The sequence below is a fragment of the Battus philenor genome, unplaced genomic scaffold (genome assembly GCF_028537555.1).
Source record: "Battus philenor isolate CCGP_79_NKW_IND1 unplaced genomic scaffold, ilBatPhil1.0.hap1 SCAF_25, whole genome shotgun sequence".
Classification (NCBI taxonomy): domain Eukaryota; kingdom Metazoa; phylum Arthropoda; class Insecta; order Lepidoptera; family Papilionidae; genus Battus; species Battus philenor.
This window is the reverse complement of record NW_027181688.1, coordinates 9,649,258-9,666,499: the sequence shown is the minus strand read 5'-3', so window position 1 is coordinate 9,666,499 and position 17,242 is coordinate 9,649,258. Positions and strand designations below refer to the sequence as shown.

Sequence of the window (17,242 nt, the reverse complement as noted above, 5' to 3'; positions counted from 1 at the left end):
TAATGAGAATTCATTTATTGACTTGGACGTGAGTTAGGTACAGCGTGTGCCTAGAAGCTAGTTAGTAAGTGAAAAATGTTAGTTTATTATCCAAAAAAGTATGGGACTTATTATCAATTACAACTCGGAAACATTAATATTGTGTTCATGATTTTATATTTTGTCATACACTTCGTCATTTGCTATATTTGAGGAAGTTAACAAATATATGCAACAATACTTAAACCAATATATATGTTCAGCACAAAACTGTGGTGAAATGCCAACGAATCCAACCTTAATGTTATTCAAAAGCTGTAAAATGGCATCATAAGAATCTTTTCTAACGTGTCATGTTTCATTAACAACACAGAGATCCACGAAGAACTGAACATATGTACTGTTAAGGCAGTTGAAAGTAGCAGGGAATACATATATATAACATATAAAAATAATCCGAACGACTTAGGTACTTGACTGAAACAATACACAAAAAACCTTGGTGACATATGGTGAAGAATGAGATATCTCCTGGTGAGGAAGCATCTTAAATATGATAAAAGATAAGGAATATAACTGCTTACACTCTGAGACTGATTGTAAACAAAAGGCAGGGGTAAGTTCAGCATTAGCTCATCAGGAAGAAACGGTAAAAAGTTAATGTTGAACGTCCGCAGAACTACATAATGTATTGCTAATATTACAGTAGTTACATTCAATCCAAAAAGATAAGTCTTTTCCAAAAATAATCTCCCGGACCATAATATAGGTGATTAGTTAACTAAATGGACAAAAAAAATCTTTAAAGCTTTTTCAACTTTATCCAAGCACTGTAAGCTTACAATGTAATAAAATCACAAAATTCAATAAAAAGACTATTTTGTCTAAAATGTATTATTTGTTCTTCTCTGAAAAATAGAGTAGTCGTTTTGGTGACATTCCTTGGCCACCCAAATTACCAGATCTTACCCCCATGGAGTTTTTTGTGAGGATACCTGAAGGCAAAAGTCTGCAAAACAAACCCAGTGATCATCTTAGAGCTTAAAGATAATATCGTTCGCGATAAGTGCTATACTACGATCACTCCTACAGTGAGTACGAAATACCGAGACCAGATTTTAGTGTCCCAACATGATAGACAGCATTTAAATAATATTATTTATTAATAAATATAATCCGCATGATTTTTCTGTTCAATTTTATATTCATATAAATATTTAACTCTAGTAATTTTATTTTGTTTGAATTTTAAATTAAAATTTTGCCACCGGACATTCTATATAAAATCATCACTATGAAGTATATTACACAATTTTTTATCAGAATAGGACATGGCAATAACTTCCGGTAGTACACTCAGCAAGGACAGATGGTAAACAATAATTAATTTTAATATGTTATAACTCGAATTTTGAATTTTTCTTACTATATATTATCATTAAGTTACATAATCTCTGAAGCTATAAGTTTTGGATGGGGTATCCCGTCGTATCCTCCTCTAATGAGGATTGTGACCTTTTTAAGATATTTTCTCACGCATACATTTTTCGGTCTTCGGTGCGTATTGCTTCGATTGCTGTAAAATCGACCATGGTCAAAATTGATCGGACCAGCGCATGGAGCTAGGCCTCGTGGTCGCCGTCCACCGTATAATAATTATGACCAAAAAAGTTACACTTACCCCTTTGTCCAATATTAACTTATAATCAAAGGCGACTCAAATTAGGTGAAGTAATAATGATAAAAGATGAAATCCCTTTGTGGCATTTACCCGCTGTACCTCCCACATACCTTTAACCACGGCTTTAGTATTTTGCCAACACTGACTCAAAAAATATTTTAAATGCCAACGAGCAAACAGTATTTGTCAGTAACGAAGAGAGAATAATGTATCTTACTCCTTATTTCAATTTACAAAATTGTTCCGATAGTGTGGGTGTAATCAGAAAGTAAATGTTAAAAGATGGCAGCCATTCGCCCGCCCACGGCAAACCCCGGGGCTCAACGCCATATTTAAAGAACTTGTCAAACTTGGACGCCATTTTAAAGCTTACGTTTAACAATTCAATTTATTTTAACACCAACAATGCTGTCTCGCGATTCTTTCGATTGTTTTGTTTTTATTAATCAATTCAAAACGATTCACGGCTTCGTTAAATAAATTTTATTTAAAGATAAATATTTAAAGAAACTTTATTTTGTTATAATCTTATTGTTGACACAACATTTGCATTTCTTTGATTCTATGTTTTACCTAATTTATTGTATGCGATATTGATATTATAATCATAATAATTACTCTGAAACATCTTGATCTATTTTCTCTTAAAATTCAACAGTAAGTAAGAAGTCTGCAGGGAAAGATAGTAAACAAATAATTAATTTTAATAAGTCGTTATTCGAATTTTGAAAACTCTTTTTCTTACTAAATTATCATAAGGTTGTTTATTATTTTTAAAACCATTTATTTTTGGGTGTACCGTGTATTAATATACAACAAAGCCATATAACCCTCTTCATACCTTTACTTCACTTTTACATCTAATTCCAATCATTCTGTATATTTCAAAATGGTAACCTTATGTTTTGTTTCACCGTTTGTATGCTAAAACTCACGTAATAAATGCGTCACTAGATCTCCAAGATGGTGGAATTTTGCTTTTAAATTTAAAAACATAATGCGCTTCTAACAGGTCATAACGGTAATATATGGGGGAGGCCTGTGTCCAGCAGTAAACTTACTTTTTATTATTTTTTTTACGAGTTAATTTCTATTTATTTTTAATTATATTTTAAATTAGAAAATTATATCATGTTTACTCATCGGTAAAATTTCTAAAATGCTATATGTACAAATAAAAAAAGGAACAAGAATTTTGTAGTTATTACAATGTTCCGCTCCGTGTTCCTGACCACTTCGACCAAAATATTTATAGTGATAAAATATTTTTAAGTGTTTGAATTCAAATTCGAACGCCGTCAGTGATGTGGTCGCTGCCATTGCGTTAGGGTCGAATGTGTATATTGTAAATAGTTTATGTATAAATGTATATATACACCTCCTCGGTTACCTTCTTCGCTATCATTGGCTTTACGTGGTGGTGGTAAATCACCTCAGCCTGCTTATCACGTGTACCGGTTACCCCGGCATCCAAAAAGGTAGAGACCCATGCTAGTGTGATAACTAACCTCCTTGCGGTAATCGGGTATACAGTTGTAGAGATCTGAGGTATCAGTTAGTTTTGGAAAAGGTATATCTTACCCAAAGGAGGTAGAGTTTCCTGTTTAAGGAGTAGAGAACTTAAGAAGTGAAGGGAGTCTTTCTATCCTTACTGGCAGCTTGTAAGCGCGGTATATTAGGTTATAGATGCCCCCTCCATGGCATAAGCGTCTTCCAAAGATAGATGCGATGACTTTAACTATGTCGTTTGTCCCCTTAGAAGGGGGCCTAGTGGCAATGATAAAAGAAGCAAAACAAATTTGTATATTTTCATATACAATTAAATTTAATTAACATTTAGTATAATTTTAATTAGGCTTCAATCTATTAAACGTATTTCTTGTAATAAAGCCAGTTGCCATTGTGCATGATTTGTAAAAACGAATATGTGAGAGTTCTCGTAATCCTATTTATAGATTTCACTTGTATTCATCAAAGTTAAATCGTCGTTATGGCGGAAAGAATTTAATATTTTTGCAACATGGCGGCGTATTAAATATTATTGCAATAAGCCCGCCATGTATGCCCACGCGAGCACGTTTGTAACGTTGGCGATAAATTCTAAAAATAATCTTTTACATTGTACATTGAAAATACAGGTGATTGATTATATGCGTGGTTTTAAAGCTTTTATATTATCTATTTCCAATCACGCCCCGTATATATGTGTTACTTTTTTTTTGGATTCCAGCAGGACATTAACTTTTGTCAACAATAATTCTGCAAAGACAGATACTTAAACAATAATTAATATTATTAAAGTAATTCGAATTTTGAAAACGCTTTTCTTTACAAAAATATTATTATAGTATCCGGTTATAAATATTGCATACATCGACCTTTCGAAAGAGATGAAGGGCCAATTTCGGTTTCCTAGAGCGTAATCTCTTTCGCACACTACCTATGTGACGTTTTGTCAGTCGTGTGATAAAGATAACGCTTTACGAAGCCGAAATTAGCCGATTGTCTCTTTCCAAAGGTCGATGTGCAATATTTATCGCCGAGTACACAAATAATAATTATTATCATTATTTTAGATTTTATTTACTCCACACAATATTAGAAAATTAGTGATTTTTTTACTTAAAGGCTATATTTGTAATCGGTCAGTATTTAATACGATGTTTAATATCTTCAGATTTATATATAAATTTATATATTTAATTTCTTTAGTTAACACAAATTCTAAATTAATTTTCATGTTCGAAAAATAACAATATAAAGACAAAAAGACGGTTCTTTTTTCAAAAAATTTACGTTTTGTCAAAATGGCGGCTCTATAGCGTTATTTCGTTACAGAACAAGAGTTTTAATTACATCTACGTAGATTCTTTCTTTAATATAGCCTCACGAAATATATCCAATAATATAATTATTTCAAATGATCGGTGTTGCCAATTAACAGGTGCTTTTGTTATAATACCGGATGTGCGGAGAATGATCTCCCTTAACGATTGTGCCGAAAAGAAATACCGAAAAATACGATAATATTTGGAAAATAGGCGTCCGCGTAAGAACTTTTACAATGGTCGAGCAGAAAGAAAGTTATTCCTTTGCCCAGCTCAATCTGCGAAATAAAAAAAAATTAAATTCCTTATTACAAGTAGGCGCAGCTTACATAGGCATCCATGGGCTGACATAAATGAATTAATATATACTTAATCTTGTCATAAATATTGTTACAAAGAAAAACAAGCATTATTTAATGTACGTAACATTTATTACTATTCCAATTTGATAGTTTAATACATTAATATAAAACCAATAAAAATATTTAAAGCTCGAAGTGATTCAGTAGCTGCAATAATGTCTTTAAACGTTGAGGCCACTTACTCGTATCAATAGCAGCACGCACTCTTTATACAGCAAAATTCTTCACTGCCAATTGTATGGATTATTTTAGGAACTCCATTTGAGCATAGCGTTTATAGCAAGCCTTACTCTCTAAAACTGACCGTAAAACATATTCCAATGGATTAAGATCAGGACTATATGATGGCCAGTCAGCTCTGATGAAGACTGGTACGTATGCTTCTAGCGAAGATTCCGTGAATCTAGTTTTATTACCTGGCACCGAGTCTTGCAGAAAAGACAGTTCTTGGTGGAAAAATCATGGTGTAATATTTTACAATGATATCTTGATACAGTTGTGCCGATGTTTTGATACCTTTTCCACAAAAATATGTCTTAGACCAGAGTTCCCCAAACTTTTTGTGTCGTAGACCCCTTGCCATGTTTTTCCGCGTTGGGTAGACCCCCTACTTACCTGATATTGATTTCCTGTATATTTCTAACTGTAGTGAAATTTAGTGTTAAAAACTTAAAGTAAAAACACATGTTAATTTATACATTTATTAATTATTGAATTTAAATTAAAACTACTCAAAATACTACTTCTAGGTACTTTTATAAATAATGTAGATATTTTGATATTATATGATAGTATGATGTTACTATGAAATGATGTGATATGAAGTAAATAGGTACTATCAGTGTATGTATTGAGATTTACTATCGTGGACCCCCATTTTCATTTCATGGACCCCCAAATTTTTTTTCGCTGACGTAGACCCCTTGCAGGTTGTCATAAACCCCTAGGGGTCGATATAGACCACTTTGGGAACCACTGTCTTAGACCCTCCTTTATAACTAACATACCGTCACTGAAGTTTTATAATGCCCTCGTTGTACTCTGTCGACTGTTTGAGAAACTTCTTTAGAGCTTTTAACATAAATAAGATTATTTGGTTAACCAGTGCGTCTCTTAAAGGTTGCAAGTTCCAAGTCATCTTTTAAAATGCGCGACTTAGTTATTTTGGTTCAACTACTTCTAGAAAATGGTATCTTGATACACTTGTGCCGATATTTTGATACCTTTTCCACAAAAATGTGGCTCAGTCGCTCCTATGAAGGATGTTAGCTTAGAAGCTAACACCCCACCACACCATCGCTGAAGTCGGATAATGCTTACATTGTACTCTATTGACCAATTGGAATGAATCTTTAGAGTTTTCGGCATAAATATGATCATTTTGTTTAAAAAAATATTGCTCCATTGTAAAAAAATTCATATCGGTCAACAAAATGGTTGTTTTAATTTAACCACCATATTCATTTTCAAATTATTAGTGAAGGATTGACCCGTAACTCTCTTATAGGCTGCTAAACCCGCATTCTCATGACGTACACTAATAATCACTATAAATATTTCAAAGCAAATTTAAGTATAACAATCTGCGTGTGATATTTTCGGAATATCCACTTCATAAAGCCGCATTTTACACTTTATAAGTTGTTTACACTCTCTTTGATCCCTTTAGATATATTTAGACTGGACTTATGAAAACATGCTTAATTAATGCATTATAAAGGTAGCTATTTTTTTTCACTTATAATCAATTATTGAATCGTTGCCAATATATTGCTGCTGATGAAATACGGATCCTAGACGTGGTCAGTTATGACGGGCGTCATAAAAAGGCCCAAGGTCACTAAGAGAGCTATGGAGAGAGCTGTGCTCGGAGATTCTCTGCGAGGTCGAATCAGAAATGAGGAGATCCGTAGAAGAACTATGATCACCATCGTAGTTCGAAGAATTGCCCGTCTGTAGTGGCAGTGAGCGGCAGCTTGTACAGCTGATGACCATTGCGTCCAAAAGGTTCTACAGTGATATCCACAAATGGATGACATAATTAAGGTCGCGGGAACTTGGAAGTAGGACGTCGCTGGAAGTGGGCGGCACAAAACCGATCATCGTGGCGACCTTTGGGAAATGCCTATGCCTTAAAGTGGGTGACAATCATCCTAAATGTACTACGAATTCGAAATATGGCTTATTGTAGAGTGAATGTTATATATCTCAAATACTACCTGATGACAATATTTATGAATATGGTTATATCTAAAAAAATGCGTTTTCATTTTCAGGACATTTTTTGTACCTGCCTGTGGACCCAACCATGGAGAACATGGTCATCAAATCGCCTCCATTTCGCGGACTCTCCGAATTCTGTAAAGTAAGTAAATTTACGAAAGCGACATGTGTCGAAAGAACCAGGCCTTGATATTGTGGAGTGGGAACCACGAACCGGCAAGCGCAGAGTAGGACTTCCACAAGGTGGATATATGACCTAGGTCATTAGAAAACATTGCACGCAGGTCGCTTTTAACTGGATCTATATGAAATGTATAGACGTGGCCTAAGTTTGGCAATTCCTTCTGCTGGAATGACAATGAAACAGATTTTAGATGTATTCTCCTTAAATTAAGGTTTTTAGTATATTTTAATTGACAGAAAAATCAAGTGTTTGTTTTTGATTAGAAGTAAATCAAGGATAGATAGGTTACGTAATTTAAAAACTAAAAATTTAAAATCATACAGGGTGTTATGTAGAAGAGTGTTTCGGTTGCGCCAAGCTTCAGAAAGGTATTCCTGAATACCTGCTCGTGAGGAATTCGCTTTGTTAGGAAGCGTTCTTGGTATAGCTGCTGCGCTCTGCTGATGATGCTCCGATTTCTCAGTCAATTATGAATGTATTGTCTTTTCATTTGTCAAAATAAATAGGAGAAGACAAGCTACTTTTTTTTTAAAATATCTGAATCGATTTTCAATAGCACGTTTTTTTGTAGAAACGTACTGAAGTTGATAAAACGTAATAAGGCCTTTTTTGTATTGTTTCTTCTGGTTAGAATACGATTGTTTGTTTTATTAGAAACGTTAAAACTGTTAATAATGTTTTTTATTTAAGTAATAACTCAAATAAGAGTAATTTTTCAGTAAATCGGTTTAATTCACTATAATTTAAAATCTAAACCATAACAGACTATGGTGTCTATAATAAAAAAATATGTGTATAGACTAACTCTATCCACCTGCAAAAACATAACATCCTGTATGTCTTGCAATATTGAAAGTCGAACAATCAATAAGAAAAATTTGACCTACTGGTCGTCCGAGTTATCCCGTTAAAATACCTCTGTCAGTTATCTCTAACATCATAATAGGTCGATGGAAAATTCTTTTGCGTTTTAACTAATGATAAATTGTAACGAGTGATGTGCCGATCATGATGTACTTTTTCAATCTTTGATATCGAAATTCCCGGATCCCGACCAAACTTTGTGCTACTCTTACTGATATTGCATAAGGTTCTTAAATGCTACAAATTTTTTGCTGTCCAATGCAAGGATTATGTCTTCAATTTTCAAATTCAATTCAGCTGGTTTTGCGTTTCCCGGAATGAAAATAATTAAACCAACTTTGTGATACTCTTACTGACATTGCATAAGGTTATTAAATGGTACAAATTTTTTACAGTCCACTGCAAGACTTATGTCTTCTCCAATGATTGCCACGATAACTGGTTTTGCGTTGTTATGACTATTTCGTCAGTCCATCTAGTAGGCGGACAAACCCTCGTCACCTCTACCTCGATATCGCCACTCGAGAATCTTTCGGCCCCAACGGACATCGATTATATGAGCGATGTGCCTCTCTTACTGTTACTTCAGACGAGGAATTCTTCGAGCTAAGTTATTGAGATTGGTTCATCTGCAGATTTATTTCTGAATTGATTTTGCAGCAAAACTTCTGGCTCTCTCCGTTGCCCCCAGGTTGACTTTGTGCCTTGTAATAAGGTGTAATAAGTGACCACGTCTAGGATCATGGTCATCTCTAGCACCACACGCCATCTTGTCTTTACATTTATTATGTATAACTATATTTTTGTTCATTTTAAGTTATTATTTTGTAATATAAATACTAAAACTTGTTTAAATTTCACACACTGATCATTACAATTACTTAATACTTTGTGTCAATTGTGCTTTTTATCTTTTATCTTCCAACCAATTGAGCTTATTAAGCTTCGGACAAATGTTAACGAGTAAACAGGAGGTCAAGTAATTGACGTGTTTTGTGTAAACGCGGTGAGAGAAAGAGAGAGATGAGGTGTGACATACTTAATCTCTCTCTTTCTCTCATCGAGAAATCGCTCGCTTTGAGCAACTCTATTTATCCCTAAAATTGTTGCATTGAGAAACTACCCTCCATTTTTTCACCTGATTCAATTCCTCTGTGATATAATTGCTTCTTTCTGTTCATCTAATTACATTTCATGTCCTGAATTAGATTTCTCTGAGAAATTTTCTCACCTGTTTCTACTCAATCTTTATGTTATATATCATTACAATCATCTATTGTCTTTTGAGCAGCGATTGCACAGCGGTAGAGGACCGAGATTAGCTAGTTACGGATTCGATTCCCGGGACACAATCTTATATTATTCACACATTTTGCATTAATGACATGGGATTACAACAGCTCACAAAGAAGTTTCCAAAACAGCATAGCAGCGTCCGCTGTGTACCATAATATCATACCGCCGTTACCAACCTGCTTGCCAAGCGTGGTGATTACAATATATTTCCCCATAGCTTCCCTTGTAGGAGGTATATGCCTAGCAATAAGGGTCTATGGGCTGAAACGACAACTATCATTTACACTATAATGGCGTAGTTGTGTTGGGGATAAAACTAAACCATAATATTATCTACACATGAGTAAAATCAACATATGTAAAATAAATAAGAAAAGATTATAAAATCAAACTATTGAGTCAAGACTGTGATAATGTAGCAAACTGTGGTCTAGGGACGAAGTTGGCAAAAGAAAGGTGATGCACGGGATCGATTTAAATGCGAAGAAAGATAGAGATCGTGAAAGACAGTAGGAAGAGGAATAAGAGATTGTGAAGGACAAAAGGAGAAAGTGAAATAAAAGAATGAAATGAAAAAGACTTTACCAGAGTTGTAACGTCTCGGCCCCTGCTAAATAGTAGGGGGGAAAAAGGGGACCCCAATGAGCGGTCAAAAAAATAAAAAAAGATAATATTATGCAATTTAAGGTACAATATGAGGTAATTCATTCTTACATAGTTATTGAACTGCTACAATAAATCAGTCTGCATTAATGCAGGCTCATTGTAAATATTTTGTAACACATCGTGCTCATGTAAACCATGTGAATTTATTATTTTTAATGCTAATTTACTATTTTTGGTTTTTATATATATATATGAATTGATATTAATATCTACTTTTAAAAGTTATATTTCTCGCACTTCTTTTGTCTTCTAGAATTAAATAAGTAGAAAGAATGAAAGAGTAGTGTAACATTTTAATCATTTTGGTTAAAACCTGCATTTTACAATTACGGATCGCAAGCGCACACGCTTTTGCGGACACATTTTGTACCAATTATGTAACTTCGCCACTGTTTATAAATCGTCCTTATCATTTTATTAAGAGTTTTTAAATATTTGCAATGTACGGGTTCCAATAAACCTTGTCAATTTTTTTCAAAATTTTCTTGCTAAAATGGCGGAGAGATTCATAGTTATCTTTTTTCCTAAATAAATAAAGTACAGACAAGAATAAAAAGGTGATACGATGTAAGTAAAAACTTTATTCTTATTCGATAAGAATAGATACAATTATGTTCTTATACATATTTTCACTGCTTTATGTAGCGAAAATTTTTAAGATATAATCAATATTTAGTTGTTCATCTCTTATGAAAATTTGCATCTTATTTGGTAGGAGCGGCGAAATGATTAAAGAAAATAGTCTGATGAATTCGGCATATCATACGACTCCAAAAATTCAAAAGATAGAGTCATCATCGCCGTCATTTCAGTCGTAGAATATCCACTGATAGTCAGTTACATTCCCAATAGGCCTAGTCGAAAGCGACTTGTATCCCGTATCTTACGACGACTTTAATCAGGACGTGTGTTCAGCTTATGTGTGGGACTCCTACTGTGCTTGCCGGTATACTGATCTCAACTGTAAAGGCCTCTTTTAAGTCTTTTAGTTAGGTCAGGTAAAGTATTTTTTTTCTTTTAAGTCCTCTGTAACTAAATGTTCTGCACGCTGTAGCCGGAACACTACCAGTTGAACTTAAATAACATCCACTAACTTTCTCTCTGATCTCTCGCGGAGGGTAAGGTTCTATGCCCTCTCTGAGAGGAGGCAGTACTTATTTTGATACACTTAACTTCCTCTTGTATTTCTGTAAATATTAAATAGTTACATTTTTCACAATACAATTTTGTTAACCACGTGGATAAGTAAATAACTTTAAGTATACGTAGAAAATTTTAATAGAGTATTTACCTCTCTCTCACACAGTTTGAAGCGAAGCTACATCAAAGCAAGATGCAGAATGCAAGCATAAGACTGGTGTCAGAGTCAACAATGTCGGAAGTGCAGTGGATACTACAGGAAGTTGCCGGAAATAACGTTCAAGAGTAAGTTATTTTAATCAAAAATTAACATTGACTGTATGCTTTCACAGTTTTAACAATTTGAGACGTTCAGCTTAGACCTATTTGAGGTAATTAAACTAGATGGCGTTATTGGCAAACTTACGATTGCTCAACAAGCCATAGAGTAGTTTATGTCCGGGATCTCTATACGTGTTTCAAATAGGAATGAAAACATCTGTAAACGAAAGAAAGTAACCAACAAAGTACTGATGATTGGCAAGACGAAGTTGTAGCCGGCAAGCCACGTAATGCGTCTACCAGAGGACCTCTCGGATCTTAAAGCTCAATAGTGAAGACCACAAATGGGTAAACGCAACTTAGAGCGTTCACTAACAAGGTGGACAGACGACCTTGTTAAAGTAACCATCCTATTCGAAATATATGAGGGAACATAGACGTCACATGTAAATTTTCAGTAGTAGTGACTTACCTCGGAAGCCTTAGCTTGAGCCGTTAAATCACGTAATTCAATTTAATATCCGTTTATGACGAGTTTGATGAATCGCACATCTGTAATGGCAGTAAGCGGGGAACATCGCTCGTGCAATCGATGGGTGATGGCCGAAAGGTTCTCTAGTGGCGATTAGAAAGCGGTATCCGCGATGTGGTCAGACCTTCCACTAGACCGACGACATAGTTAATTTTGCGGGAATTCGCTGAATGCGGGCAGGGCAGCACCGGTCATAGTGGCGATCTGTGGTGAAGGCCTATGTCTTTATCTATCAGCTGAATAGAAGAAGACATGACGTTACGAATAAAAAGATTAAACAATCACATATAAAATTGCCTTTGGATTTTTTGGTACTATATTTTTATTCATTTATTATTATCAGGTGGCACCCTCTGCGTTTAATGATCGGTAAGATGCAACAAGAGGTCCGGATCATGGTGGAGATAACGAGACCCAACTACGTGAACCTAGCTCAAATACTGCCCCACATCGCCATCGACAACATCCGCATGGTGGAGTGCTTGCCGGAGCCACCGGTTTTCAACGGAGAGTGCCAAAACAGGCAGCTCAAGTGTAACATCATGAGCGTGAGTTTGTTCAAATAACTATCTAGCATACCTGTAGGTTAATTATACTTTTTTATGGAGAGGGCAGATGTTATTTTTACCCACTAATAAGGATTTCGGAATGAGGAGATACGTAGACGAACGTAAGTCAGTTAAACTCCTTAAGTTTCTGAAGTAGAAATCACAGACTGGCAAGCGTTAAAAGTCCGGTTGATAGGCCACCAGCATAGAATTGTATACCTGCGGGGGGAGGGCTATGTTCAGCCATGAATTTTCGGCAACTAAAATAATGATGATTGATACCCTTTCGATCATCCTATGTACTTTTAGAGAAGCTACAGGAACTCCTAGTCCTTAATGCTCTGGTAAATTCATACCGAGGAGAATCTAGATATCTCCCTGCCTTTGCTATATAAAAGCAAGAACTTCGTGTTGCTACCTTTCCCGGGTTTATCTTTATCAGACAATGATGATGTCTTAATGCTATAATTAATGCACGAAGTGTTAATTATGTAAGACTGTGTCTCGAAAATCAAATCTACCAATGCTCCAAATAAAATCTAAATTTAATTATTATTAATTAATTTAAATTTATGGGGCAAGCGTATATCCTGCCAGAAGTGAACCAAGCCTTTCCTTGTGCACGTTGATAAGCTATAATTACCTTTATTATATTTTAAAAGCATCCAAAAATACCAAAGATTAGCAGCAATCCCTAAGATTTTAGATATATTATTTTCATCGTTTAATAACATAATATAATATTATATATGCATTTTAATCACGTTTACACTTTTTCCGCATGACAATTATCACTAAATACTTCTTAAGATATCTATTCAAATTTAACCTAATGAATGATGTGCGGTTCTGGAGTTTTGGCATCTGACCACGAGGTGTGCAGACGACCTTGTAAAGGTTTTCACAGGACGCTATGGAGGAGGGCTAAAGCCTAACAGTGGACATCTCTCGAAATGATTATGATGTATTCATCATAATTTATTTCATTCATAACTATTGTTAAGGTTGTATTTTTTTTTAATTTTTATATAAAGGGGGCCTCATATAGAAACTGTAGCGTCAAGATAACACTGTACGGATTGAAATAATATAATACAGGTCCTGGGGTTGAACAGGGGATGATAAAATGGTGATAAAATGTAAAATAATACAATTATTTCACATTCGCAGAAAGAGTCCTGCATCAAATTGCAACAAGTCTGCGACCTTGTGAAGGATTGCGATGATGGAAGTGATGAGATCCAGAACTGTGGTACGTGGCACTACAATATGTCTCTTAATTTTGTATTTATTTATTGATATTATTATTCACGTAGAATGATCAACAGCTAGTGAAGAATTTCAGGAGAACCAAGTTTTGATTAAAACTATAATGAGATTGAACTTTCCTATAATGGCATCCTTGTTGTTAAATCTACGATTGATACAAACATTCCCTGATCTGAGAAGAACCCTTAATAATATCAAGCAAGGTTCTTTTGTTTTTTGCCTCCCTAATGTGGACCTCTCGTACAACCTGTCTTGCGTTCACGGAGACAGTTTTTACTAAATCATTTATTCACATTTATTTTTAAATTATATCACTCTTCTTGTATACTTCTTAGTAACTCTCACTCATTCTTCTTTTATCCGTCACAATATCTTCCATTCTTATCCATTCCTTTACCTTTCGTGCTTGCCGATTACGTGTCATCGTTTCTCCTGAATCGCTATTTTAGTTTTGAATTTATAAATTTATTTTCTGATTTAGCATATTTTTACATTCTAATTTCTTATTTTTATTGTTTTAACTCATATCTATATCACAGTATTATCATATATTTTCTTTATAGCATTTTGTTACCTTTTTACTCTTTTTTATTGCCTTTAATAGTTTTATTTACTACTTTCTGGAATTAATCCAAGAATGTTTGCCGACTTTCTTTCTTGCTTACCAATGAGACGATATTCCCTTCCATTCTTCTTTGTAAGTGAAACTGGTATTCAACCTGAAGGCTCCACATGCGGGTGATAAGGTGTCCCAGGTTTTTTGTGGTCACTTTTACTCTATTCTTAATACAGTAGGTATTCATTCCTAAGTTAAGGCGTGAGTACAAGGAAAACATATAGTAATTTTTAAATTATACTAAATGGTTGGTTAAAAGTGTAAAAGCATCAAGGGGTGAATGCATAGCTATAACAGCTGAGTATGATCAACTAATGAATGGTACACCCTAACCAAAAATCAATGTTGCTGGTAGAAAAAATAAATAAAAGTAATCGGATTAGTACATTTTAAAATTAATTATCATTGACTTTCTGTTCCTACAGACTTTTTACTGCCAGAAGTTATTGGCTTATCACAAAAAATAATGTAATATATTTCAGAGTGATCGCTTTATACAGTATGGTTAAGAATATGTGTAAAACCTTTAAAACTTTTGTTGAGAAAATGAGTTATTTATTCACCCTTTTTAATCTTCTACACTCATAATCACCCTGTATATAGATTATATAACAATTACCATAATTATATGCTAACAATGAGTAACTGAAGATTAACTTGTATAAGATTTAAATATCAAAGATTTTGTTCATTCACTATTTTAATGTTACATAGATAAAATGCCCTACGGATCCTATTGCAACTTCGAGGCAGATGCGTGCGGGTTCGTCAATGTACCACAGTAAGTATATGTATACTATATAATATTACATTAATTGCTGAAGATCTCGCCCTTCCTGGAAAGCCTTCGTCGAGGATTCGACGAGTCACCTCCACAGGTTTTTCCAACCTGCCTTTCTGACTGTACAGAGTCCGCCCATCCGCCATTTTTGACTCTACTTTTCCTGCGGTATAATAAATATAAGATACAATATAACTTAAATGAAAGAGTTGTCATGAGAAAAAAGTAAACGCTTCAGGTTGATGATTTAAAATAATGTATATTTTTAAAATAATATATATAATATTACACATATATTTTAGATTTGGGAATTAAAATTAAAAAACAATTCGTAAATTCCAATGAATTCAGGCGTTGAGTTCAATCATCCAAGATGACAGAGCTCTCGTGCCCTTCCTCGAGAGTCTAGATTTGGATAATTGCATGAGTTTACATGGGCGGTTTATAGAGTGATCATAATCATTATCATATCAGCCAATAGGCCCCCACGAGAATAGGCCTCCCCAAAGATTTCCACGATTTAAACTATAAGGGATACGATATGTGTTCAAAATTCCAATTCATGGGAACCCGGGGGAGCCGAAACTTAAATTATTCGGTTGATATAATTGGGATAAATATAATATGTACTATTTTTTTTTACTTTCAGACCAATCTTGAAATGGTCACGACATAGTGGCCCGACACCAACGGACAAAACGGGACCAAACTTCGACCACACGTGCGGTCCGCCCGATCTTTACGAAGCCATACCACTACCACCACCACTGTTCCCGGCCCACATCAACTACACGCTGTCCCAATGCGTGGGCTATTACTTCTTCGTCAACATGAACGTGACTGGACCGAACAAGGAGAAGGCGGACTTCGCATCCACTGCCGTCATGAGGACCGTGGTGTTCAACCCTCCTCCCAAAGTTCACGGAGACATTTCCTCTAAATACTACAACTGTTGCATGGTAAGTTAATTTAAAATTTCTTGCAAAGACACCGTACCTTTTACGTAAAATCACAAAATTAGAATGATCAAAAGTCGTTGTGCATTCAAAGCCCAGATTCAAATGCTTTTGAGTGACAAGCTAAAAGAATCATCACAATATTTGAGTGTTATTATTTTGTATATTAACATAAACTTTACACACATATGCAATATAATATATAATACACATGTATAAATAAATATTGACGGACCCATAAACTGGATCAAAATTAATTATTATTTTTTGAAGTAATACCTTATAAACTTCTTTTTATATCTTGCTCCTACAGATCAGATTCTACTACCAGCAGAACGGGAGAAACTACGGATCTCTTAGTGTGGACGTGGTAGAGATGACTTCTCGTGGTAATTTGACAACTTCCCTCTGGTTCTCTACCAAAGACAAGGGCGAGAACTGGTATAGAGCGGCGATATTCTTACCAAATATCACAAGAAGGTAAGGATATTGTTAACGAACTTCTAATTCAGATTATTTGCTTTTTTATTATTTTGGCTTACCCAAAGACTACTGCTAAAAGATTTTGTTTGGCCTAATCTAACGGAGAATATATATACATATATATATATATATATATATATATATATATATATATATATATATATGCGTCAATAAAAATTAAAATTTAACTTGAAAATCATAATGTTGCAAAACCCAAGCATATTTTTCTTCCATATAATGTTTGATAATATGCTTTGTTGATCATTCTTTCCTTAACATAAGCTAATAATGTATATTTGCTTCAGGGATATCATTATAGAGGGCTGTATCTTGTCCTAAAAAGGTTGAGTTAACTTTATGTTAGGGAAAACTTAGTGAAAAAAGCTTCTATTTTTTTTCTTGTATTTAAAAAATGGCGGTTGATTTATTTTAAATATCTAAATCATATCAGCCTATAAACGCCCACTGCTAGGCATAAACCTCCCAATGTTCTTTCCGCGACCTTCACTATTTTAAATATTTGAATAATATGTTTGAATTATTGTAAATATATTGTGATGCGGCAGTCAGTAT

General features: G+C 34.4%; 1 protein-coding gene across 1 annotated transcript in view; it reads left to right on the top strand.

Annotated features, from left to right (window-relative positions):
• Positions 1-17,242, top strand: part of Alk (Anaplastic lymphoma kinase) — a 68,245-nt gene that overhangs the window by 20,837 nt on the left and 30,166 nt on the right. Inside the window, exons 2-8 of the mRNA XM_068768278.1 lie at positions 7,127-7,215; positions 11,390-11,508; positions 12,360-12,564; positions 13,735-13,816; positions 15,164-15,230; positions 15,880-16,189; positions 16,500-16,666. Coding sequence (XP_068624379.1) covers positions 7,127-7,215; positions 11,390-11,508; positions 12,360-12,564; positions 13,735-13,816; positions 15,164-15,230; positions 15,880-16,189; positions 16,500-16,666 — 1,039 coding nt within the window. The remainder of the gene's footprint in view (positions 1-7,126; positions 7,216-11,389; positions 11,509-12,359; positions 12,565-13,734; positions 13,817-15,163; positions 15,231-15,879; positions 16,190-16,499; positions 16,667-17,242) is intronic.